Genomic DNA, 16677 nt, shown 5'->3' on the forward strand with positions numbered 1-16677 from the left:
CAAAGAGCTGAGGTGTGAATGAACTCTTAGGCCCCGTTTACACGGAGAAGCTGTGACAGTAAAACGAAACAGTTGAGTATCAGATTGGCCTTTCGTTCACACGGCGTCAGTGTTTCACGGGGGTGAAAACGCAAGCTTTCCAATTCGACCTCCAGGGTGGAGTGAAACTGATGCGGGGGGAGTATCGCAGCCATGTGAACGAAACGGAGCGAACTCTCTGGCTGCGATGACCTCACCACACCTCCCCCCATACATTTGGACATGCGCAGTAGTCGAGAACAAACATAAACAACAATGGCGGCGGATTCGTTTGTGCTATGTGCTTCAGCAGCTATTCGCGTTATATAGTAACACTTCCGGCACAAGTTCAACCTTTACCCAAGCACAGGGCGACCATACGCAGCATTTAGGTCAGACTTGGGAGAACTAGCCGCTGAGGAGGACGTTGTGTAGGACGTGGTTGCACTGGTGAGTGTCGCGTGCGTCACATTGTAAAGTTCCACTGCCCACTACTGGCCGGCCGTGAGAACTACATCGTTTTCACTCAGGCAAGACCTGCCGTGTAGACGGTCTGTACTTCGAATCTGGAGTGGAGTCATTTCGATGCGTTTCTCCCACAGCATCTCCGTGTGAACAGGGCCTTAGTGTGAGTGTATAGTGCTGGTGTTCCCCCCCGCCTTCATTCTTCTCAACTGGCTGAATCTACAATCAACACACCTGCCAGGCATCAAGCAATCATCTGTTCCTTGAAGAACCCTGCAATATTCAGTCCCTGCCAGATTGTTGTGCCAACTTCAATCTTCCTGCTCACCTCGCACCACATACAAAGTCTTGCCAGATAGCTGCCTCCCCAATAGATCACTGCCCAACTCCCCAGCCCTGAACCCCACCATCTGTCCTTCACTAACTCCTGCAAGCTTTAGGAGTACACACATACAAATATTGGGAAGAGAGCGTTTACAGACGTGCAGCGAGGGTCAGAGGTCTGATTCAAACCCACAGCTGCTGTGACAAGGACTGCAGCCTCTGTACATGGGGAACGTCTTAACTAGACCACTAATTGTATAACTGAACTTTTGGTCTGTAACTGGTTCTACTTTAAATCTTCACTGTATTTTAATTTATTCAACAGTTAAAGCAACAATATGTAGCATTTTACACTTCAAAACAGTAGTTTCAAAGTCAATCCTAAAGTACAATAACTTTCAACAGGGAACAGTGTCAAACCCATTTTATAGAGCTCCCTGGTTGCCTGCTTCAGCCCATAAATTAATTTAAGCTGCAGGCCGAGGTTCTCTCACGAGTGGCTTTATGGCACCAAGCAGCTAGTGAGCCCATCTCTGTGCTGTTTAATACGAAGTCTGAGGCAAAGAGACAGAGGAGGATGGGGGTTAATGCACGGCCTGCTCCAACCTCGACCTACGCAGCAAGGAAGTGTGGGGGAAAGGAACACAAGGAATAAAAAGCAGAAATCCTTCCTGCATATTATGAATTGGCGCTATACAAATAATGTTTGAATGATTGATGATATTGAAAACTGAAGTCCGAGTGAAATATTCTGCTGTTGGCACTGACACAAATATCAGGAGTTTTCTGCAAGACGCACAATTTGTGTTCAACAACAGTGCAGTAGTACAAACAAGCCTTTGGACCAAACTGAATTCCACCATAATGCTGTTTATGTTTATTCTGGGGAATTGGACCTCATCTTTATTTGACATTTCAATGCTTTTCTTTTAGGTTTAAGCTCAATATTTCAACTTTTTGACCTTATCGCTGACATTCTGCCTTTTTGACATGAGTTTATTTATGACATTTTAAACAAAATGAAAAAGATGAAAATCAATATTTGCTTTGTTTTTTTTCTCATACACAAAGTTAGACTTTATTATTGACATTTAGAGTTAATTCTCAACATTTTATCGTCTTGAATACGACAGAAAACAATCATATCTCACTCGCTTTTTAAGGCCTGCTGCAACCCTACATGAACTGAACACTCTTTTGAAATCCCAGAGTGGAAAAGCAGCAGACTGTGAAAGCTCAGTATCTTAACAGCACTCACTTGAATAGACTCATTTGTTAATGCACCAGAGAGCGCACACCTCAGAGGGGAGGAGGGGGGATACTGTCTATATACAGTCTATATAGCTGAAAAAATGTTCCTGTTATATAAGTGTATGTTATCCCACACTTTGTGATCAAACATGTGTTTGACTGTTCTGAGCTTTTGTCTTCAGAAAATACTAGTTTCCATAGCTTTGATATGACTCACATTGTTATGCACCGTTCTGCCTGCAGCCTTGAACGGATGGTAGTTTTGCCTAAAGAGAGCTTTTACAGCAGAAACATATTCCCACAAGACCTCTGCAAGGATATGCAATGATTCTGCTGCTCCATCTTGAAGCACAAGTGTTCCCCTGCAGGTGTAATGTAAAGGTCAGATTTGACGTTGACTTCTCCTCTCCACTGTTCTACTTCACATGCAGCATGCTCACAGACTCTTTGCTTCTTTCTATAAAACGTACTTATTCATTAACCTGAAAAATCCTGCTGATCAAAAAAATATGCAGCTTTCGTAGGAAGTCATTCTAAAAATAGTCTCTCGAGCTCAGCTGTGTTCAAATGCTTCTGAGCTCTTATGCTGACAGAGCCTCGTTTCGTTTGTCCCACGCTTTCAACTGCCCTCATCTTTGTTTGGCAAAGGCTCCCTCCAGTGGCTCCACGAGGAACGACTGCTCTGTGTTGAAATCCAAGGAAGGTCTGAGCATAGTTTACTAGCGTAACAAAAGTGATCTCACCTGTGCTGAAAAGTTACCCTCAGATATGCTGGGAGGTAAGATTGGGGTTCCTAAAGGAACAACTTGAGCCAGCCTGATTTACTTACTCTTCTTTGTGAAAATGTTTTAAAAAAGGTAAAAGTTGTATTTCAATAACAAAACTCTTATAAAGCTAGTGATAAAGATCTTCCCAAACCCTTAGTGAGGACTGAAGCACAGTTCACTCAACACTCAAAGCAGAGCAAATCGAAACACAGCATCAACAAAGGTGTCACATTTCTGTTTAGTTTTGAGAGTGCAAAGATCCAAACTATAGTTCAGGATCATTTAACCTGTCTGATAAAACTGGGTCTAACAACATTTTTATTTTAAATACAAGAGCAGCCATACAGAACAAAAGCACAATAAGACTCTACTACATCCTTACAGATTATACCTGTATGTGAGCTTTGAACTCTACAGTGTCTACATCTGCTCTTAAAACTTCACATTAGCCAACAAAATAATCTGATAAACTGAAGGTTTAGCACTACCATGATCAATAAATAAAATCCTGTGTGTCTCTCAATGTTCTGTCATGGGCTGAAAAACAATCTGATATTACGTTCACTTTCACTCCACCTGTTTGAACAAGTTACTAGTGATGTCTGTTGTTGCTCAGGGCTAAATTCTTATTGGCCTATTCGTCATTTCAACCTCAGAGCTCCAGCTGTAAACACACAGAAAAACTATCAAACACACAAAGGTTGTAAATTAGACAAAGCTGAAGAGTTCACAGGTCAAAATAAAGACTGATGTTTGTGGCTCTCGTGGGATGAAGACTATTTAATGGAAAGAGCAGAAATGTTGCATTTCTTTATAAATTGTTCATCTCTTAAAATGAATAACAGAACATTGAAATTGAGTCTTTAAGTCATTAATGACAGTTTAATTTTATACAAATATATTATTATTGTTTGTGTTTTAGCAATGCTGAATGCTGTGCGAAATTAAGGCAAGTTTATTTTAATTTTAATTAATGATAAAACATCACTTCACATGTGCCTCCAACTTTAAAACAAATGAGCATGGATTCATTGTCTCAATTTTTAACCTTGAATTAAAGTCCTATCTGAAATCCCTCCTTTTAATAACAACAAAAATGCAACAAATTTAAATAGGCTCATTTCCTTATGTATTTGTCTTTCTTGGTTTATTGGAATTTATATTCTATAGGCCTATATTACTGTCCTTTAATTCCTGTATGTAGGCTACTGTATATAATTGCATTATTTATTCGTTTTTGTTTTGTTTTTTTTACTTCATTTACATTGTGATTTTGTTTTTGTTTACCTGACTGTAGCCTATATGTGCAATAATCTTCTTAAATAAAACTAAACAAAAACCCAGGATGGAGGTGGCCAGTTCGGGTAACGCAAATAATGCCACCAAACTGAATGAATCAAACTAAGTAGGAACACAAGTCTGCCTGCTGTGCATCTCTACTGAACAGTAGAAGTACAGCATGGATGGTAGGTACTCTCTACTGCATACTGTCTACTGACAGACTGTGTTGGCACTTTTCAATTTGGATGCACCCACTGTTTTTAAAACCACGTACTTCATATTACTATTGAAATCAGTTGTATGCAGCGTTCAGCAGTCGTATGTTGTGTGACTTCCATTCATTGGTTATTTTGCAGTATGCTTCTCCCGGTTAAACTGGTTACCAGTCCTGGAATGCAGAAGTAGCCTAAAAAAAGCAGATTTCAAATATTTGCACTTTGGCATTTCGATCTCTGATCTGGCACTTTGCAGTGTGGGAAACAGTACGCAAGGTAGACCGGTCTGATGCAAACTGTACATTTTTCCTGAATCAGTGTGACATCCTGGTGTTAGAAGTGAAGTGAGATTATTTAAAGAAATGTCCTTAAATAATGAAATCAATGTTACTTTTTGGCCTCGATGTTGACACTTAGATCTGTGGAAAAACTGCAAAGAAAAAGTGATGATGAATATTTTTTTTGATTTCATGTTTATCTTTTTTTCTGAAGGATTACAGCATCCTGGGAATTAATTGGCTATCATCATATCAGACACAAAGTGATCTGAGATGAGAATTTAAATGAATCTTTGAAATGATAACTTCATGATTTCTTTTTTGATTCACATGGAGAGAACAGAATCAGAAGATGCTCTCAGTCCAGTACCCGGTCTCCTGATGAAGGACTGAGCTCTCAGTCCAGTACCCAGTCTCCTGATGGAGGACTGTGCTCTCAGTCCAGTACCCAGTCTCCTGATGAAGGACTGTGCTCTCAGTCCAATACCCAGTCTCCTGATGGAGGACTGTGCTCTCAGTCCAGTACCCAGTCTCCTGATGAAGGACTGAGCTCTCAGTCCAGTACCTGGTCTCCTGATGGAGGACTGAGCTCTCAGTCCAGTACCCAGTCTCCTGATGGAGGACTGTGCTCTCAGTCCAGTACCCAGCCTCCTGATGAAGGACTGAGCTCTCAGTCCAGTACCCAGTCTCCTGATGAAGGACTGAGCTCTCAGTCCAGTACCCGGTCTCCTGATGGAGGACTGTGCCCTCAGTCCAGTACCTGGTCTCCTGATGGAGGACTGTGCCCTCAGTCCAGTACCCGGTCTCCTGATGAAGGACTGTGCTCTCAGTCCAGTACCCAGCCTCCTGATGAAGGACTGAGCTCTCAGTCCAGTACCCAGTCTCCTGATGAAGGACTGAGCTCTCAGTCCAGTACCCGGTCTCCTGATGGAGGACTGTGCCCTCAGTCCAGTACCCGGTCTCCTGATGGAGGACTGTGCCCTCAGTCCAGTACCCGGTCTCCTGATGGAGGACTGTGCTCTCAGTCCAGTACCTAGTCTCCTGATGAAGGACTGAGCTCTCAGTCCAGTACCCAGTCTCCTGATGAAGGACTGTGCTCTCAGTCCAGTACCCGGTCTCCTGATGAAGGACTGTGCTCTCAGTCCAGTACCCAGTCTCCTGATGAAGGACTGTGCTCTCAGTCCAGTACCCAGTCTCCTGATGAAGGACTGTGCTCTCAGTCCAGTACCCAGTCTCCTGATGAAGGACTGTGCTCTCAGTCCAGTACCCGGTCTCCTGATGAAGGACTGTGCCCTCAGTCCAGTACCCAGTCTCCTGATGAAGGACTGTGCTCTCAGTCCAGTACCCGGTCTCCTGATGGAGGACTGAGCTCTCAGTCCAGTACCCAGTCTCCTGATGAAGGACTGTGCTCTCAGTCCAGTACCCAGCCTCCTGATGAAGGACTGTGCTCTCAGTCCAGTACCCGGTCTTCAGGCTCCTCAGATGATGCTGATTCTGCGTCTTTGTCTTCTGATTGTGTCAGAGGCTCCTTTGAAGAAGCCCCACTTCCTGGATCTCTTCGAGCAGGTGATAGCACAGCCTCACCCTCGTCAGGACGCAGCAGAAAAGTGCTGAAGAGCATTGGTAGATTCTTTCGGAGAATCGCAGCTTCTTTTTGTTGCTGCTGCCAGACTGAAGAATAAAGATAATTCTTCTTCTCCATGTTTTCCTTTTTCCCTGCTGTCTATTCATAGTTTATATTCTTTATTGGTTTAAATCTGTTTCATCTTTGAAATAAAACATTTTAAATATACTAAAATAAAACTCAAAAGTTGTCTTTAATTGAGCTGCTCCACCACACTGAATTCTCAGCTTTCATACAGCAACACACCTCCAACCCCTCTCCCTTATCATCTACACATAGACGTTATCCGTTAGTCCTTTTCTCCAGCTGTGTTTTTGTGTTAGCAGGCTAATGTTAGCGCTCTTCAGTTTGCTTGTAGCTTCACATGGCATTTTAGTTCACATATCATGACCATGATCTTAAGACGCTTACGGGACATCAAAATAAACTATGAGTACAGAATGTTACTGGTCTTTCCATTGTCCCTCACCTACTGTAAACAGCTTATATAAGAAAGAGGATGAGCCTGACAACATCACAGCCAGCGCGACTCCACCATGTGCTGCATTTATGCTGAATGTATGAGTAAAATGTTGCACATTCAAACCTCTAAACGTTCATCTCAGCAGTATTCTGTTTGCTCTGATCTTGTCCTTAAAACCAGCCAAATATTTTCACTGTCTAACAAAAAACGCTCGACTGTTTGAAATGAAGCCACTTTATTAACTTAACATCCTGCAGCGAGTAATGTTCATGTGGACATAAAAGCACAGACTTGTCTTTATACGGATATTTCTTCATACACAGAAGACAACTAGTTATACAGAATCACAAAACAACCAAAAGAAATGACGATATCATGGTCAAACAGGGGTAAACTGAATCTCTAGAGGAGGAAAGAAATGTCAAAAACAAATAGGACGATGCACGAGAGACGATCCCACTAAACCGTATCATGTTCTGCTCAGATGTTTGATCTACAGCTACAAATGAACTCAGAGTGGCTTTATGTTGGCATGTATGTCCAGGGTCAGACACATCACTGTAAATCTAGAGATTTGTACGGTATGGCATCATTGCTACTGAATGGAAAGCGCTACATTAAAACTAGCCTGCAAGATAACATAAAGGAAGAGGACATTGTGTACTGGTTAGAAGACAATTACAGGAGTCACTGCAAAGATAAAGTGAAATCCATGAGTTATCAATGAAAATCATCATTTTGTTCTGAGAGAACTGTGAACCACGGTGGAATATTTGTCCCAAGAAACTCTTTCATCGGCTTCATTGATCCCCAAAACTCTCTGAATCTCATCCAGTCGTCTAAACTAATCCACACACTTGATTTCTCCCCGATAAACATCTCACAATATACAGTAAACAATATTTAACACACCCACTCTCTTCCAGTGATCTCTGATAAATGTCACAATGTTGATATTTAAATTCTGGTTTACAAGTTCAAAATGACTGAATCATATAAAACATAGAGTGTATATTTGAGGTGTGATGCTGGAGGAGGTAAGTGGGATAAGGTGAGGGTACGTCTGATCTTCTTTCTCCAGGAGGGCTGTTTGAAGGCGAGAGGGGGGCGAAGACATCCGCTGATACTAAAAGACAGAAAGAAGATGTCAATTTTAATATCAAAAATAATCAGTGTGTTTTACCATGCTTTTATTTTGGAAACAAAAACCTTCCCTCTACTCAGATTTCTGACGGCCAAATCTTTTTTTACAGATTCTAATTTCTAGATCATTAAAATAGTTCATGTGGACTAAAGACTCTCAGGTTTTTTTATATATACAGTTTTTGTGATTGTGCATGTAAACATCATATCCTGATTTAAGAATGAAGGACGAGCTCTTATCCAGATTTTTTGAGAAAACCAATTTTGAGCCCTAGAAAAGTCCCAAAGAAAATGGGACACAGTGGCATGTACACACCTCACCCCAGCCACTGTCAACTACCTGCCCAAGGTTACGACTCAGCAAAACAAAGATGGCGGACCCTGTTTCACGAGTTACAGCTACATCTCTTTACCCATCGCTCCCTATAGCAGCAGAGACAGACTTAATATTTGCTCTCTCCTCCCATTGCTGAGAATCAGATAGAAACTAAGCCCGTAATAAGAAACAATGGTGAGGATTTTTACACATTTCAAAAGTTGTCTTGGTTTCTGTTTAAAAAAACAACAACGTCAAAGCAACTGAACAAATAATATGCAGTTACAACGATCACTCTGAAATGATGGACTGCCTGAGGAAGAGAGAGAGAGGATTTTAAAATTGAACAGCTGCAGGATGATCGGTTGAGGTACAAGCTGGCCGGTTCATGACTTAAAGAGTGAACGCCCATAACCAACTGATCACCAGAGCAGAGAGACGGAGGGAGGAATTGAATGAAGTCAAAATCATGAATGTGTGAGAGAATGAAAAGGGTCCTCCTGCATGAACTTACATCATTTATCATGTGATCAGGGATATGAGTAAGCAGGTGTGTTTGTTCACCACCTTATTTAGCTCTATGAAGGTTTATTCTCTGATGGGCAAACTGCCTAACAGAACTGTAGTATTGTTTAATATGTAAATTATGTAATCTGAAACTTGTTGTTTTACATGTAAATGTTTGCATGTAAAACCAGAAATTGACCCTTTTGGCTTCCCTTACCTGCTTAAACAGTGAGAGTACAAACATTTTGCTTTATTTCATATAGTTACTGAAAATCTCGGTGACACATTTAGCCCTTTCACAACAAACATTTCCCTCACCTTACGTGACAATTAGAAGGTAAACTCAAGTGACATTTCCCTCTGTACAGATGTGACTGTGTGAAGGAAAATGCCTAAAGGATTTGTGTTGAACAAGATCTGCTACAATGGTTCCAAAAAGAAAGACAAAGAACAGCGACGGTGAGGGGGAGAGAAATCACAGAGATGCCCTGGAGGTAATAACAGAAGAGAGAGAGAAACAACACGACAACATCTTCACATCCTTCGTGGGAAAAATGTGCAGAGATCTCACACTTAAAAAGGGTTTGCTTTCTTGTTTAAAGCTGACATCCAATAAAACCAGAGACAGTCACATGTTGTCCCTTCTGAAGGTCACCGTGGGGTCAGTGACCAGTTACGCTGATGTTAAGCTAAGCTGCCCTACACTTTGTGTCTTAGTGTTGTCTGTGTAGTAAATGTGAACTCTTTTAACTTGCTCAAAATGTGTGTGTGTGTGTGTGTGTGTGTGTGTGTGTGTGTGTGTGTGTGTAGGTGTGTGTGTATATATATATATATATATATATATATATATATATATATATATATATACATATACAACAAAGACACATTTATTGGTTTGGAGACAAGGAGACACCAAACTCACCACTATAAAAGGTAAGGGACTATAAAGTCAACAAAGAAGATGCCTGTACTACAAAGTGACCTCGTAGAAGGATTTTTTTTTTAAATCATTTTTTTCATAAAAATCTAATACAAAGATTTAACACACAAAACCGTCTTTAGTGGAACCATTGCCGCATGTGACTTTTTGCATTCTGATCTGTAGGTTAATATCTTCACATAACATTCTGAGTATTTAAAATAAACAGTCGAACCGTAGATTTATTAAAAGCATGTATGAATCAATTGCACACTCGCTCCCAGGTTTTCATAAACTTCTTTCAGATGATAGGTTTGAAAAATGAGGAACAGCGTGGGTGTCCTAACAACAGTGAGGCAGCATTTGATCGTGATTTAAAATATTGCAGGTATCACAGAAGCACACTGAGCAGATTCATAACACGACTTGTCTTTTTACCTCCAGACATGTTTTTCACTCTGCAGGCGGCTCCTCGGTACCCTCTGGTAGGGCGTTGGGATCCAGGAATTCTGGGTGCTGGAGTTCTTTTAGGTATTTAGGGGGGGTGAGAATGTGGGTGGAACCTGCAGGGGACAAAAAGCTTTAAGATCACCAACAAACTGCAACCTGGATAAACGTTAACAAAGGAAATGCTTCAAAACAGCTGTAAAAAAATCTGAGCGGTCAGTTTAACAGATGATATTCGTGATATTCATATTTTACATTTCTTCTCTTCTCCTTGTTCATCCATTCTCTAAAATCCTTCAAAAAAAAAAAATCAGCTGTCTGCAGACTGTGCTGATCAGATCCCATCAGCAGGTTACAAACACTCAGGACTGTTTATCAAGCTTTCAGGTACTGACATCAGTACAGTCATGCGCGGTCAAACATTAACGTCAACCCCTCTGATTAAAAAAATAACCTGATCACAGATTCACCTGTTCAACCCAATGCAGAGATTAGGCTCAAAACAGAAACTACATGTTGAATAGGTGAGATGAGATGTGAGACAAACAACGTTCAACATTGCATTAACTCTATTATTTTGATAAACAAAAAAATGAAAGCATGGATTCAGCTTCAGCTCACAGGTTTTTTTTTTTATATCTATCTGCAATTCTTTGTGTTCACAAAATACATTGTTCAACCTGCCTTTATTATTCTCTGTTTAATAAGCTTCAATCAATCTGAGGGTCGTGGACAGGCTTCATCTGACTCATCCAGCAGATCAAATGTAAACATGCTGAGTGAGAAAGCATTTCTTGTTTACTGAAAAAAAGTTCTGTCTATTTATCACAACACATTCAGACTTTTGCGATGTGTTTATTGCAAATGCTTGTCTCTAATATCTCATATCACGGTCACAGCAATCAACTGTTCAGCACTAACGTCAAAATCTCTTTTTGTGAAACTCTTCTTTACAATTCAAACTGAAAATGCACTTCAGCTACAAGACAGTGTTTTAAGCAGCGACATGCATGATGTGATACAAAGAGGATCAAACACTTTGGTATTGTCCCTTTAGTGATCGGGAACTCACCAATCAGGGCCTCCCACTTCCCGTTGGCCTGTGTGACCTCGTACACGCAACGCATCTCGCTGTAGGTCATCCCTCCGATGATGAAGACGATGATCCGGGGCCCCGTCTTGATCTCTGTGGGGCCCCGGTTCTTGTGCCAGTTACCGTAACGTGCACTGCTAAAAACAACAAATATCGACAGGTAATCGTTGTAAATAAGGATAACCATCTTAACGATTGATAAAATGTGTTTTTTACATTTAACATTCATGACATTAACACACGTGTAATAGAAGACCACACACCTTGATGGAGCGCTGGCTTTTGCAGAAACTTGTCGCTGTGAAATGTACGGGTACAGTTTGGGGTCAAGTTTGTCCTCGATGGAGTCCTGAGGGAACACACTTCATGTTAGGCAATGCAGCAGAAACAGAACCAGTAAAATCACAACTTTAACACACAATACTCTGTAAACAGGAAACAGGAAACAGGAAACAGAAAGGCCCTACTCTCCTGATGTCTTCACATTACATTTCTGTAGTGGGACTTTTAACTTCTTTCTAAACAAATAATCGTCAGTTCAGAAAATACAGCAGGTGAACTCATGAATGTAGTTACAGGGCCAGAACTGCATGATATAGATAACTTAAATAATAATAACTTTTTTAATCATTATTTTAATGCAGTGATTATTATTTCACAAGTTAAATGCACAAGCCATGCATGTGCCATACAGTAAGCAAATACAACAAAGTAGACAGTCACAATAGAGTAGTCTGTTTGATTGCTCACATGATGACAACAACAGCAGAGAAGCAATTACATTCCCTTTAATGTGATGTCAGCTCGAAGGTTTTTTTTTAGTTTGCCTTCATTTGAGAGACAGAACAGTGAATCAGGAGAGAGGGAGCCTCCATACACGGGGCGCCCCCTAGCTCCTTCATGAAACATGGTTCAATACAACAGAACTCAGGTGTTGACTATTTATATGAGAATCCATGATCAAAGACAAAAGAAGTTTCTATAGTAATAAGACGTTGTATGAATCTGTCCATCACTAGAGGACAGGTACGGCTTTAGTTGCTACTGAGACAGGCGTCTGCCCCTGGCTGGGTTCAGTCAACTATCCTTTAGTAATATTCTTCTGGCTTATGTTTGTATTTCTGTGGACATGAGAAGTACCTCGATGAGATCCTTAACGAGAGGAGTCCACCTGGACAGCTGGTAGGTCTGCTCGCTGATTCGCTCCTTACGATCGGGCTTCTTGGCTTTCTTGACGGTTCCCTGTGAAGACAAGAAACTGATTTCATAAATTCAATCAGTTCACTCAACGCTCGTGTCATTTTGTCGATTAGGCATCCAAACTGATGGAGAGATATATTGAGATATAGGCAGATATCATCTTAAATGAATCCACTGCCTTCAGGTTTCCACATGGTTATCTCAAGCACAATTTTAGTGCTTGGTTAGTTTGGTTTTTTCATTTTTTTTTCTGAACAAATCTCCACATGCATTTCACACATATACTGACTAACTGTTCCCACCATTTTGTCCAGGTTGTCAATGACTGTTTCTGCCCTCAGAAATCTCACTGCAGCTTGTCATACAGTCAGCAGGTGAAACTCAGATAGAATCTAAAGTGACTTGAGTAAGCAGCTCTGGAGGTTGGAAGAAAAGAGAAAATGAGAAACTCTTAATCTGAAGTTCGATATCTTTATAGATTAAGGCCCTGTATGAGTTTATTTGGTCTGCCTACTTTTCTACTGTCCTAAATGCTCAATTCAGGCCCCACTGAGGACCAATCCGCTGCTTCAAATAGTCTTCAATAAATGCATCAACTTCTCCTGATTGGAGAGTGCTAATAATCACCCTGAGCAGCGATTTAAAGAAACCAATGACACTTCTTTATGAAGTGTAACTCTACCTTTCACTCAGACTAATATGATTTTGTTCTATCAGTTACATTTGTGTTCTTTATCTTCAGGACTCTGAAAGTCTTCAACATCACGCAGTGCAGCAGGACTGCAGCAGCCGGTCTGTCTGTCAGTCGGGGGTTTCATTTAAGAAAACTGGAGACTGGAATCTTTTCCAAAGATTTCCATTTTAAAAAGCAACATGAAGTTCCATGCTGCTTCTCATGCTCAGACATGTTCATGTCCTACAGGACGGCCTGCTCTGTACTTAGGGAAACACTGAGGGCCCGGCTCAGGACAGCTCACCTCGGAGATAACGGGGACGCCCAGGTGAGCCATGTTGGAAATGATGTCACTGTCCTCTGGTGGGATGTTTGCATGCTGAAGGAGCTTACACAGGTTTTCCTCAGTCACACCTGACACACACACACACACACACACACACACACACACACACACACACACACACAGACAGACACAAACACATGCAGCGTAGATTTACACACATGCATAAGAGCGTGCGCGTTAACAGCGGTGATGATGCATGCTGACACAATACAAACTAAAACACACTAAAAGCAATAAAGAAATATGAATGCAGACAGGCTGGTCTTGTGATATCAGACAGAAGAGAGTGAATATCTGACCGTTCTTCAGGAAGATGTAGAGCAGGATGATTCGGATCTTGTCAGACACGTTGACGTTGGCGTCCAGCAGGATGGGAACAATGAGCCTCATGGGATCTTTGATCTTCTCTCCCTCTGCATCCATGCCCATCGCCAGATCCTGAAAACAACGGAGGACAGGAGAGGACAACGTTTAGGACAAGTTCTTCACAAATGTCATTTTATTCAAACATCTGATCGAAGTCGAGAGAAAAATCCTTCACTGTCGTTGTGAATCTAAAAATAAGAGAGCAAAATAACAGCATTTTAAAGGCCTGAATTGAAAAACGAGACTTCCTGCCGTCCACATTGATTTACAGGAGGGACACACAACCAAACCTCTGTCTGTGTTTTTTACTGTATGTTAGTCAGTAGGCTTTTCACCCTCTGCAGACAAACTTCAATTTCCCCACATGGGATGAATAAAGAATTATCTTATGCCATTTTAGAACAAACACAGGAATGTCAGGTTGTCAGCTTATCCATCATTGATGGCCTCGAGGTCGTAATACATCAGATGAAAGAAACCTTCTTCCATGTGCTGCGGAGAAATATCAATCACACGAGTGTTTGGATGAAAAGAGAGAAGAACACTCAGCCTGGAGACGTGTGTGTGTGTGTGTGTGTGTGTGTGTGTGTGATATTCACCTGTTCTACACGACACAGTTTGTCCACAGTGCCCTGGTAGCGGTTCATACAGTCCTCAGCCAGGTGGAGGTGGGTTGAATACTGAAGGCAGAGACGAGAGATGATGTCACAGAGAACAATCAGCTGCAAACTTTGGGATATTTTACAAATAATGTTTGATCTTTCATGGGAAATAAACAGTATCAAGAGTATTTCTGTGTAGTATTTTTGTACAGTGGGATTGTCTTTTTATGCAAAAGATAACTTGACTCATGAATGAATAAATAAAAACACTTTGCAAGAAAACAATACTGAGTTTCACAGGACTCTTCTAACTTAATGACAGATAGAAGAAATACATCTGCATCCCGTTGAAGTGAGGCAGAGCCTTGTGGTGCTTTGGACAAATATTCAATTCTTTTATTTATTGAACACAGGACCATTTCATCCTGTTAACATCCAGAGAACAGTGAGATTCAGCCGGTACCTTGCTGAGCTCTTTCTGGTACTGAGGCATCTTCTTCAGCATCTGAGACAGCTCCTTCATGGTGGTCTGAGATACACACAGTGAGAGTTTACTGATGAACAGAGTTATTCCTATTTGCTTCAATTTCCAATCTTGAGTTGTAATCGTATTTTTGTATAAGCAGATAAAAGTATGTGTTTAATCTAGAAATGTTTCCTCTCGATCCTTTAAAACATGATCCTTTATCGATCCTTTTTTTTACTAAAAAAGACTACAGCAAATTACAATCATCAGTCCTAAGACGTTTATTTATCCACAAGTTTTTCCAAAGATCAAAACAGAATTTAGGGAAAAGGTATTAAAATTCACTTCTCCCGTTACTTAAAATCACAGAAACACTTGGAACTAAACGAGCTGCTCTCATTGGACGATTTCAGAGGACGTTAAATGACTTGGAGGCGGCTGTAGATGTTTGGATATATTTATGATTGCGATCGATTTTGAGAAACATTCCGTTTGAAAACAGTAAATGTGACAACATGGCAAAAGCAGGACACAGACAGGAAGGGAAAGAGAAGAAATAACAATCAGATGAAATAATACAAAAAAACCCAAAACAAAACAAAACACGTCACAGTACTCAAAGTTCAGACACGACGACAGGACATGAAGTAGAGAGTTTATTCCTCAGGTACGCGACGTAAGGAGGCTCAGAAAGCATCAAGAACACCTCACTCTGCTCCCTTCATGTCAGATGTCTTTAACGACTGACAGAGCGGACAACATTTCAGGTCTTTCAATGTATTGATGTTCGACTTGATCGGGATTTTATTGATCTCGATGTGAGCCAAATGAAGTCGTGAAATGTTGATGTTTTGTCCTCCTCAACTTTGAATATGAGACATGGTGCTGAGATATCTGTATCTACGTTACTGTGTAGCTTTAGTCTAAGCACTCCGACCTCCCCCTCTGACTCAGATCAGTCCTATCTCTAAATAAAGACATGAAGAGCCACAAAATAAGACCTTAAGTCCATCTAATATTATCTAATAAGTCCTTAAAATGTGTTTTTAATTAAAGTAGTCCTCACTTAGATTAATTGTTGCACATGTTCAAAGTCAGGAGATTCAGTAAAAAGTTCAGGACTTGTGTGTGAAGAGCAGCCTGGGGCAGAAACACAGTAACAGATGTGAGGACTAAAGCAGAAACAGTGACAGTTTGTCCTCTACCTTTTCTCCTGTGTTCATCTTTTTGCTGGCAGAGAAATCTTTCAGAGAGCGAGTGACAGCCCTGTGTGGAACGAGACAGGGTTAGAAAGAAACAAAATAAAAAAGAGGAACCTGGGACATTCTCTATGCTGTGTGTGTGTGTGCGTGTGTGTGTGTGTGTGTGTGTGTGTGTGTGTGTGTGTGTGTGTGTGGAAAGTCAAAGGCACTCACGTTGACACCTCAGCGATGTGTTTGTGTCTCAGGGTCAGCCACAGGTCATCATCCTCGTCCAGCACCACCTCCTTTGTCCTCACCTCTCCCATCCCGCTGGTCTCAAAACTGCAGAGAGGAAGATAGACATTCAAAGACTACGTGTGTATCAAAGAGAGAGAGAGCGAGAGAGAGAGGGCGAGAGAGGGAGAGAGAAAGAAAGAGAGAGAGAGAGAGAGAAAACAAAAGAGGAAATCCACATCTTTGATTTTCCATTTTTCCTGACAACCAGATGGTTTAAAGTCTTAATAAAACATTTTAATGAGACGACTTTTGGATTGTAGCAGAGAAGGTGAGGATTTGTTGAAGCCACAGCTGTCCGAGCTGCTTCAGGAGCATCTTTACCTGTAGACATCGTTCTCGACGCCCAGTAGGTCATAGGCCATCGCCTGCAGCGTGAGCTCGTGCAGGACCGGGGAGACACAATCGAAGCCTCGATCCAGAATGAGCAGCTGAGTA

The 16677-nt window shown here is 41.3% G+C and overlaps 1 protein-coding gene across 1 annotated transcript in view; it reads right to left on the reverse strand.

Moving 5' to 3' along the window:
- Window positions 1-6964: 6964 nt before the first annotated feature.
- Window positions 6965-16677, reverse strand: part of stxbp1b (syntaxin binding protein 1b) — a 23335-nt gene continuing 13622 nt past the window's right edge. The window contains exons 9-20 of the mRNA XM_079352216.1: window positions 16564-16677; window positions 16180-16287; window positions 15970-16030; window positions 14762-14827; window positions 14296-14376; window positions 13630-13768; window positions 13289-13398; window positions 12252-12353; window positions 11375-11460; window positions 11091-11248; window positions 10010-10134; window positions 6965-7812 (exon numbers count right to left, since the gene is read on the reverse strand). The exon at window positions 16564-16677 is cut by the window's right edge and continues 17 nt beyond it. Of these exons, the coding sequence (XP_079208342.1) occupies window positions 10025-10134; window positions 11091-11248; window positions 11375-11460; window positions 12252-12353; window positions 13289-13398; window positions 13630-13768; window positions 14296-14376; window positions 14762-14827; window positions 15970-16030; window positions 16180-16287; window positions 16564-16677 (1135 nt within the window). The 3' untranslated portion in view covers window positions 6965-7812; window positions 10010-10024. The remainder of the gene's footprint in view (window positions 7813-10009; window positions 10135-11090; window positions 11249-11374; window positions 11461-12251; window positions 12354-13288; window positions 13399-13629; window positions 13769-14295; window positions 14377-14761; window positions 14828-15969; window positions 16031-16179; window positions 16288-16563) is intronic.

The sequence above is a fragment of the Symphodus melops genome (genome assembly GCF_947650265.1).
Source record: "Symphodus melops genome assembly, chromosome: 1".
Taxonomy (NCBI): Eukaryota; Metazoa; Chordata; class Actinopteri; order Labriformes; family Labridae; genus Symphodus; species Symphodus melops.